A 9,104-nucleotide genomic window follows, 5' to 3' on the forward strand; every position below is an offset into this window, starting at 1 on the left:
AACTTGTACGCAAAATTCTTTGTTAGGGTGATATGGTATTATGAGGTCTTTAAGATAGGATAGGGCCTGATTATTCAAGACCTTGTATGTGAGGTGTAGAATTTAAATGGGATTCTGGGTTTAACAGGGAGCCAGTGAAGGAGAAAAAGGCTTTCTAGTCCCAGTGAGTACTGTTACTGTAGCATTCTGGATCAATTAAAGGCTTTTCAGGGAGCTTTTAGAACAACCTGATAATAATGCTTTACAACAGCCCAGCCTAGATGCATTAAATACAGAATCTAGTTGTTCAGCATGTCTGTGAGACAGGATATTTTATTGCGCAAAAACAAGAAAGCCCTTCATATTTCAGATGGTTGACCCTTTTTTAGGTTAATTACAAAATTAGCAGAAAAAATGTAACCAAATATAGCTATGATTGTTTTCAGGAAAGGGATGGATAGTTTATAATACTCACAAAGTTTTGTTTAAAAACATATATTATTGCTTAAAATTAAAACAATAAACAAGCAATACAATAGCTCAACATTTAAGCCTGGCCTAAAATAATTATAATCATTCTTTTCCCTCTTCCGCTCCCATTGCTGACTGCGTCACTTCCTGGCCGAGCTCTGCGCTCTGACTGCAGACGGAAGGCTCTCCCCTGTCTCGGCAGAGGAAACCGGTGTTGACACTTCGACGCAGGCTACAATGGCGACCGAAGTGAGGCAGGAGCTTACACAACTGATGAACTCAAGTGGATCTCATAAAGATCTTGCTGCCAAGTATGTAACGTTAGTTACGGAGAACATCACTCGTTAAAAACTGCAACAGAAACTGCTAGCTAGCAGCTGGTCTGCACAAAGCTAAGCTAACGTTAGCGGCATTAGCCATACATCCAGATAGTAATGCAATCAGTCTGTCAATGTTTGCTTTTAGGTTTTATCCAAAGTGCAGGGAACATAAAAGGAGTGACTACCCACATTAATTGTTGGTAAAATAATTATGAGAACTGTATATTTTATCACCCAAGCTAACTAGCTAACTTGCTGCTCTTTAGCTACATATTTGGTGCAGAGCACAACATAGCTTTAATACAGTTTGAACAAAGTGATACTTGGCTAGAAAATTGCCAGGACACCCTTTGCGTACGTTCTTACTATCCTATAAACAACCATTTTATTAGGAAAACCTGTGCATTTTATTAAGTACAACTGTGCTGTAAAGTCTACTTTTGCAATTTCAGTTTTCGTCAGCATTGTCCAAAAGGTGATAAATCTATTTAAAAATCTTTTAGGTCCTGTTTGTATAAGAAGAAAGTGTTTACTGTATTTTTATCCACAGTATATGCTGATGGTTAATTAAAGTGAAAATATTTAAATAGCTGTTTAATAAAGGGAGGTTTAATTCACTCAAGCTTAAATACACTTGTTTTTCACAGAAGTCACAATCAAATGCATCAACTTCTCTTAAGTAAGGGACCACAGACTGATTGCTGTAATTATATGTGAACTGGTGTTTATGTGCATAGTTCTGTTATGTTCACAGCACTTTAGTGACATGTCGATTACAGATTTATTCATGAAATGATATTTACTGAATGGATTGGGTACTTTCCCCTCAATTTTGGTACTTTTTTTGGTACTCATTTCAAAATATTAAATTCAAAATTTCCTCTCACAGAATAAGTCCATACTTCTCAGTTTGTACATTTTGTTATTTATTTACAACGTTTTAGTTGTGTCACAGTGTCATCATAGTGTCTGTGATGTTCTGTCATAGTGTTCTACAATATTAAATATTAATTGTAGACTGTTATAGGTTGTGACACAACATCTGTTAGATGGTGCAGTTGACAAATGACTGTTCAGTCTTTTACAACCAAGCAGTCAGGGGTTTTTTTTAATTATTTTTTTAATTCATAATAATATATGATGTTTGTTATATCATAAGGGAATACAGTATACATGGGATTATGCAATTTCTCCCACAGATTTACAATCTGTTTCTGGTGAGGGAGGGTTTTAGATGTGCTTTAACAATAAATAATTGATGAATATAAATATTATTGGCTGCTTCATCAGTGAGTCTCTTATACTGCAAATGACTTTTAGTTACGTCATCCTGGAGATTATTTGAGTGTCAGCAGGCCTTGTTCTGCTCTGTAGCCTTAGTGAGCTCATTGTAGCATCACATGGGCAGCCATTAATATACCTTGCCAAAGTAAAGTTAATCTGTGGGAAAAACACTGGGTTTCATCCAATAAGTTAAAATGTATTTGTGTTTCATATTTAAGTTTTAATCCTTCGATTTTCTATGTAAACATTTTAAACTTACCAGCAAAGTTGGAAGGTTTCTGACCGGTGAAATCTTTTGCAGATATCGACAAATTCTGGAAAAGGCCATTCAGTTTACAGATGCTGATCAACTGGAATCCTTGAAGGCCTTTGTAGAAGCAAGTATGGTGTGCCTGTATTCTTCTGTAATATCTGCTTATTCTACGTCCTTGGTTCATTTTTCAGGAGCATGTCTTACTATTATATTTTACATTCTTGCAGTGGTCAATGAAAATGTCAGTCTCGTCATTTCAAGACAGCTGCTCACTGATTTCTGCACACATCTGCCCAACCTGCCTGACGCCACAGCAAAAGCAGTGTATCACTTCACCTTGGAAAAGATCCAGCCGAGGGTCATTTCCTTCGAGGAACAGGTAAATTTGCTCCAGCTCTCTGACGCAGTGCAAATGGAGGTAACCATTCAGGCAGTTAAGCTTGAGTATTGTCACTGCAGCGCTTAACTGAGTAATGTTCCTCCATCGCCTTAGGTAGCCTCAATCAGACAGCACTTAGCGACCATTTATGAAAAGGAGGGAGACTGGAGAAATGCTGCCCAAGTTTTAGTTGGCATTCCCCTCGAAACAGGACAGAAGTAAGTAAACTATTGTCACACGCAAGTCTTGATGGTAATTGTGTCTTTAAATCCATGTTTCTTTTGTTTGTTTTTTAAAATATCCCCTTCAGGCAATATAATGTTGACTATAAGTTGGATACATATCTGAAAATTGCCCGACTTTACTTAGAAGATGATGATCCGGTTCAGGCAGAGGCCTACATCAACAGAGCCTCATTGCTTCAGAATGAGTCCTCTAATGAACAGCTACAGATACACTATAAGGTACATGATCTCTTAGTGATTTCATAGTTACATAATCTTATCTGTTGTTTCAGTGAAGCTGTGTGGATAAGTGCTTATGCTGCTCTCATTAGGTGTGCTATGCCAGAGTACTAGACTTCAGAAGGAAGTTTATTGAAGCTGCACAAAGATACAACGAACTGTCTTATAAGTCAATTGTTCATGAAAGTGAACGCCTGGAGGCACTGAAGCATGCTCTGAACTGCACCATATTGGCCTCTGCAGGTATAAGCAGGTGTTACATTTTCAGAAATAATGTAATGAGAACTAATGGAAAACATATAAAGGCATACTACTGATTTGCGGTTTTCACACTTTTAACCAAAAATGGTGCAATTTTTTTTTTAGGACAGCAACGTTCCCGTATGTTGGCTACTCTCTTTAAGGATGAGCGCTGTCAGCAGCTGGCTGCTTATGGTATCCTGGAGAAGATGTACTTGGACCGCATCATTAGAGGTAACCAACTGCAGGAGTTTGCTGCCATGCTGATGCCTCACCAGAAAGCCACCACAGCAGATGGTAAGCTGATATACTGGGTTTTACACAGTGAGAGAAATGCTTATTTTCTCCACCCTCATTGAATCAGCTGGTGAACCAGCTGATATTCTTTCTGGTTTTGTGCTCCCTTTGTACTGTGAAACATATTTCCAGACACACTCTTAACTGCAGCTATAATGTCAAAGCTATAGTTGACTTGGTCATTGCTCATGATAACTGAGGTCAGCACAGGGCTGTAACCATTTATGCTGGTGCTTGAGGGGCACTCTACACTTAGGTGTTGTAACACAACACCTATCCTTTCTTAACTTTGATCTGTTTCAGGCTCCAGCATCCTTGACAGAGCCGTGATTGAACACAACCTCCTATCTGCCAGTAAGCTCTACAACAACATCACTTTTGAAGAGCTAGGAGCATTGCTGGAAATCCCCCCTGCAAAGGTGAGATATGAATTGGATTAATGCTAAACTTGTATAAGAGCCACAGTTTTAGTTTTATGCTTCATTGGGAAGTTATTGAACTACTGTTGATAATAAGTGCCTGTTTTCCATAGTGGTACACACAAACTCTAGTTTCTGCTTTGTGTCTGTAGGCTGAAAAGATTGCTTCTCAGATGATCACTGAGGGACGTATGAATGGTTTCATTGACCAGATTGATGGCATTGTACATTTTGAAAGTAAGTGATGAAATTGTTTATTTGTATGTTTTACAAATTTTATATAGGTTTATATAGGTATAAGGATTTGACCATGAGATTTTAATAATAATAATAATAATGGATTGGATTTATATAGCGCTTTTCAAGGCACCCAAAGCGCTTTACAATGCCACTATTCATTCACTCTCGCATTCACACACTGGTGGAGGCAGCTACAGTTGTAGCCACAGCTGCCCTGGGGCAGACTGACAGAAGCGAGGCTGCCATATTGCGCCATCGGCCCCTCTGGCCAACACCAGTAGGCGGTAGGGTAAAGTGTCTTGCCCAAGGACACAACGACCAGGACAGAGAGCCCGGGGATCGAACCGGCGACCTTCCGGTTACAGATACGCTTCCCAACCCCCTGAGCCACGGTCGCCCCAAAGGAACCAAAACACCTGATAAAAGTAATTTAAAGTTGAAATGTATAATTATTTATATATTAACTCATTCTTTTGTCATTGTAAATCACAAATTACAGATTAACAGATTTTATAAACAGAAGATATGGATAAAATTGCTGTAAAATTATTCCAGAACAATCTGTGTCAGTCTGTGTGTTTTTTACAATTGAAAGCTAATCCTTAGCCACAGTAGAGCAGCCTTTCATGTAATACCAATATCTACCTCAGGATGGTATGGTGAGTCAATGTACTGCCCAACAGCAGAGGAAGAAGTGGAAGCAATCAGTTTTTGCACTTAATTAATGTAGCACTAGCTACATTAATCCCTGTGACATTATTTTGCAGCATTTACAGAATAAGGACACTGGTTTAGGTAGCTGCCCCACAGCTCTGTGCAGACACAATGGGTTAGAGAGAAAGAGATTCTAACTGTAGCCAAAATGAACTGAATCACTGTTATCTGTATTCACAAACAATAAATGACTTGGATATAATAAATTGCGTACATAAGTAGACAGAAATTAGTATTAGTAGTATTAGTAAGTTTTAAGTAAAGGTAAGTAAAACACTTTTAAGTATGTTTCTGGTGAATTAATTACTACTTATTTAAACTGGAGGAATAAAACACAAACTAGTTGGCTAGTCTAAATCTAAGGGCACACAGTGGGAGTGTTTAAAATTGAGCTCACTAACATTAAATACACAGACACATTTTAAGAACAAGGATAATGTGCAGAGGTGTAGCAACCATAGAGACAAAGTTAAAGAGCCATATCATGAAGCTATGGGAAAGAGTTTTTGAAGCAAGGTTAAGGAGTGGGGTGACGATCAGTGAGCAGCAGTATTGCTTCATGTTCAGAAATGGCATTATAGAAGCTTTGACAGTGTTGATTGAGAAGTATAGAGAACGAGTTGCACTGTATTTGTGTGGATCTAGAAAAGTCTGACGGGATTCAAGGGAGGAACAGTGGTATAAGGAACTCAGGAGTGGCAGAGCAGTACATGAGGGTAATGCTAGACATGTGTGGGGACAGCGAGACAGTGGTGAGGTAGTAGGAGTGGGAGTTACAGATGGGTTCAGATAGTGAAGATGGTTGAGTTTAAATACCTTGGGTCAATTATTCAGAGCAATGGACAGTGCCAAAGAGAGTGTAGGCTGATGCGTGTCAGGAATGAATGTTTACAAGATGGTAGTGAGACACTGCCATGATATGTTGTATGTTGGAATAGCAGTTTAACGGCAGCTGAGAGGAAGAGGTTGGATGAGGTTGGTGGGAGACCGAAGGACTCTGGGCAAAATAACATCTCTGATGGAGTCTCCCACCCCATGCATGTAAGTGTTGCTGAACTGCAGAGCTCCTTCAGTGGCAGACTGCTGGATCCTAGATGCATGAAGGAGCGTTTCCACAGGTCCTTCCTCCCTGCAGCTGTCAGACTGTACAATCAAAACTGCTCCCAACAAACATAGATGTTTACATCAGCGCTGTAATTTGCACTAATCGACCAAACAACTGTTATAACTTGCACATTACTTTTCTCAGTTTATATATTAAAAAAAACTATACTTTAATCTTAATAACTGTACAGTACTCTGTTTTTGTAACTATTGACCATGATGTAAATATTTTTTTCTGTAAAAATTGTGTGTGTTTCTGTTCTGTGTCCTGTTCGATTTGAATATGTGCTTTTATTCTGCTGCTGTTACAACCAAATTTCCCCTTTTTGGACAATTAAAGGATTATTCTATTCTATTCTATGCTATTCTATTCTCTGTAGGGGTTTGTGACAGTGGCACTACCAAAAAGATAGTTGGCCTGTGGCCAAAGGGGAACACACATTGTGTTTTTCACCATGGTTCACATGCAAATAGTCTTTGTTTTGAAAGGAAAATGCACCTTCTAATTTTTTTCTTGTGTCTCTGGCAGCCCGTGAACCCCTTCCTACCTGGGATAAACAGATCCAGTCTTTATGTTTCCAAGTCAATAACCTGCTAGAGAAGATCCGTCAGGCTGCTCCAGAGTGGGCTGCACAGGCTATGGAAACCCAGATGACCCAGTAGTATTCCCAATAGGATCCGTCAGCCTACCCTGAAAGTTTTGTCTTGCTTCTCCCCAAAAAGACATTAAAAAACACCTGCAGTTTAAGTAGTAAAAGCACTGTGGAGATCCTTCTGGTACCAGCATGACTTGTTTGAGATGTGACATCCATGTATTTATAGGGCTGTACTGTACATTCAGGTGTAATTTCATGTTGTTTACATGTTAAAAATTTGGATATTATATTCAGATTGTTGACATGTTATAGGGTCAAAAATAAGATGCGCACAACAAACGCATGCTGTTTTTATCTTGATAATACAGCTATATCTGTCAAGTACTTCTTGATTTATCACTTGGCCCACACTGAATGAATTTCAGTGGAGTATTAAACTTGGAGCTAAAAGAAACTGCTCAGGATCATCGTTTGATTCAAGGTCGCTGTCTGCCTCAGTGGATTTTCTTTTTTATCATTGACAATTTAAATATGAAGAACAAATTGATGAAATGCTCTTTGAGTTCACTTTTCAGCATGTGTACCAATTTTCTACTCAGGATACATGTTCTGGAAGCATTTTAACAAAAATTTAGGAGTAGATATCACTGTACTGAATGATACAGACAGTTTATGAGACAAAAATATGTTTTATAGTGGTTCAATGGTATAGTGGTTACCACATTTGAAAGATCCCTGGTTCAACAGGAGGAGATATAAATCCAGCCTGTGGGAGAAATGAGCTAGTGTACTCATGCTGGCCCCAAGCAGCATGGGGCCACCGCCTCTGTTCAAAGATGGTCGTTCACAGTGGACATAGATGGCTTCTTTCACTCCTCTTTGACGCCATCTGTCCTCTCTTTCTAAAATGTGAACATTGGCATCCTCAAAAGAATGACAAAGGTGGTGAACAGAGGCGGTGGCTTACGACACCAACCGTCTGCCATCTATAATCCAGTTTTGAGATCCATTAACGTCCACTCACATCTTGGGCCATTTGACCTCAGTAAATTACACGATAGGGTGGGGCTAGATTTCACAATAGGTTAACCCGAAACCCTGGGTGATCGTGACCTACACCCATTTTCAAACCCTGGCTCGTGTGATTAGGTAGGGATCAATAGGGGGTTCCTGACCCTCTTAGGGTTTAAAATCTGGGACTCCTAACCTATTGCTCTTAGAACTGAAGAAGCTTCTCAGATGAGAAGTGAAACATCTTCAAGAAACCTAAAGAAGTACAGACACTTTTTTCCCCCAAGCACCTTAGTTAACTTAACCTTCAAACATATTTTCAAGATGCTACTGATGATAAATCGACTTTGGGAAGTCGTATTTTTAAAGCAGTCAGATGATACTGCACACCAACATGGTAGGCCTGTCCTAAAGCTTACTCTGCTTTATTGTTTTTTTTCCCCCGACACGGTGCCGTTAAAAAAATGTCACCTTGCAGATTACTGACATCATAAGTCATTTTCTATGGGGATTTCCCCCCCTAGAAAATTGCTAGTTTCACCTTTTATAAACTTGATCAAGCAGATCAAATATTGTAGACATTGTTGTGTTAGTATAATATTTTAATTTTTTGTGGAAACTGTCCTACGTCTGAGCCACATGAAACAAAATTTACAACAGGTTTGAAAATACTGTAAAGAAAGGTCTTATTTCATTATTCATTATGATTGGGGATATTAATTATGATTTCCTTTTGTATGGGATGATGTCAAAGAGTCTGATCTCAAACAGTCCTGATAAAACAGAATCCATCCAGTTATTTTCTTCTGGTTATCCGTGGCTGGGCCGTAGCTCAGACCACCCTCACTCTAGCCATCTCCTCTAGCTTATCTGGGGGAGCACCAAGGCGTTCCCAGGCCAGCCGAGATATAATCTTTCCAGCGTGTCCTGGTGTGGCCTCAGATGAACTACAAAATGGCTTATACCGTGTCATTGTTAATTTAACAAAAATTAAGCTAAAATGCAGAAGCAGTGTGTGGTGAAAACCTTAGTGCACTCTCACTGTTTTCATAGGGTAAGTAGCAGCTAGGTTCTGCTTAACAAATGTATCTGATAAACTGATCATCACTCAGTTTGACCACCTGTATAAAAGCAGAAGCTTGCTGGTTTGGTACGTTAAGGTGTGTATTCTATATCTCAGTCTCCATAGACACATTGAATGCTAAAGTTCATGACAATACTATTAAACAAAAAGACTGAATACATACGATGTGTTTGGGAGTGTTGTCAGGAGAAAGACTCTTCCATCTAAAAAGAACATGACTGCAAAATTACTTGCTGACTTCTTGAACAA

The 9,104-nt window shown here is 39.1% G+C and overlaps 1 protein-coding gene across 1 annotated transcript; it reads left to right on the forward strand.

The window, feature by feature from the left end:
• Window positions 1-585: 585 nt before the first annotated feature.
• cops4 (COP9 constitutive photomorphogenic homolog subunit 4 (Arabidopsis)) lies at window positions 586-7,214 on the forward strand. Its single transcript, XM_085168243.1, has 10 exons — window positions 586-761; window positions 2,356-2,435; window positions 2,535-2,686; window positions 2,801-2,904; window positions 2,997-3,150; window positions 3,243-3,393; window positions 3,517-3,687; window positions 3,991-4,106; window positions 4,259-4,343; window positions 6,694-7,214. The coding sequence occupies exons 1-10, from the start codon at window positions 688-690 to the stop codon at window positions 6,825-6,827; spliced, it is 1,221 nt and encodes a 406-aa protein (XP_085024369.1). The 5' UTR covers window positions 586-687; the 3' UTR covers window positions 6,828-7,214.
• The last annotated feature ends 1,890 nt before the right edge of the window (window positions 7,215-9,104 follow it).

Source organism: Neolamprologus multifasciatus, chromosome 7 (genome assembly GCF_963576455.1).
Source record: "Neolamprologus multifasciatus chromosome 7, fNeoMul1.2, whole genome shotgun sequence".
In the NCBI taxonomy this organism is placed as follows: domain Eukaryota; kingdom Metazoa; phylum Chordata; class Actinopteri; order Cichliformes; family Cichlidae; genus Neolamprologus; species Neolamprologus multifasciatus.

Coding starts and splice junctions, on each gene's coding strand:
- cops4 (XM_085168243.1), top strand. CDS start 688: ATGGCGACCGAAGTGAGGCAGGAGCTTACACAACTGATGAACTCAAGT. Junction 2,436..2,534: donor GAAGGCCTTTGTAGAAGCAA/GTATGGTGTGCC, acceptor ACATTCTTGCAG/TGGTCAATGAAAATGTCAGT. Junction 3,688..3,990: donor GAAAGCCACCACAGCAGATG/GTAAGCTGATAT, acceptor GATCTGTTTCAG/GCTCCAGCATCCTTGACAGA.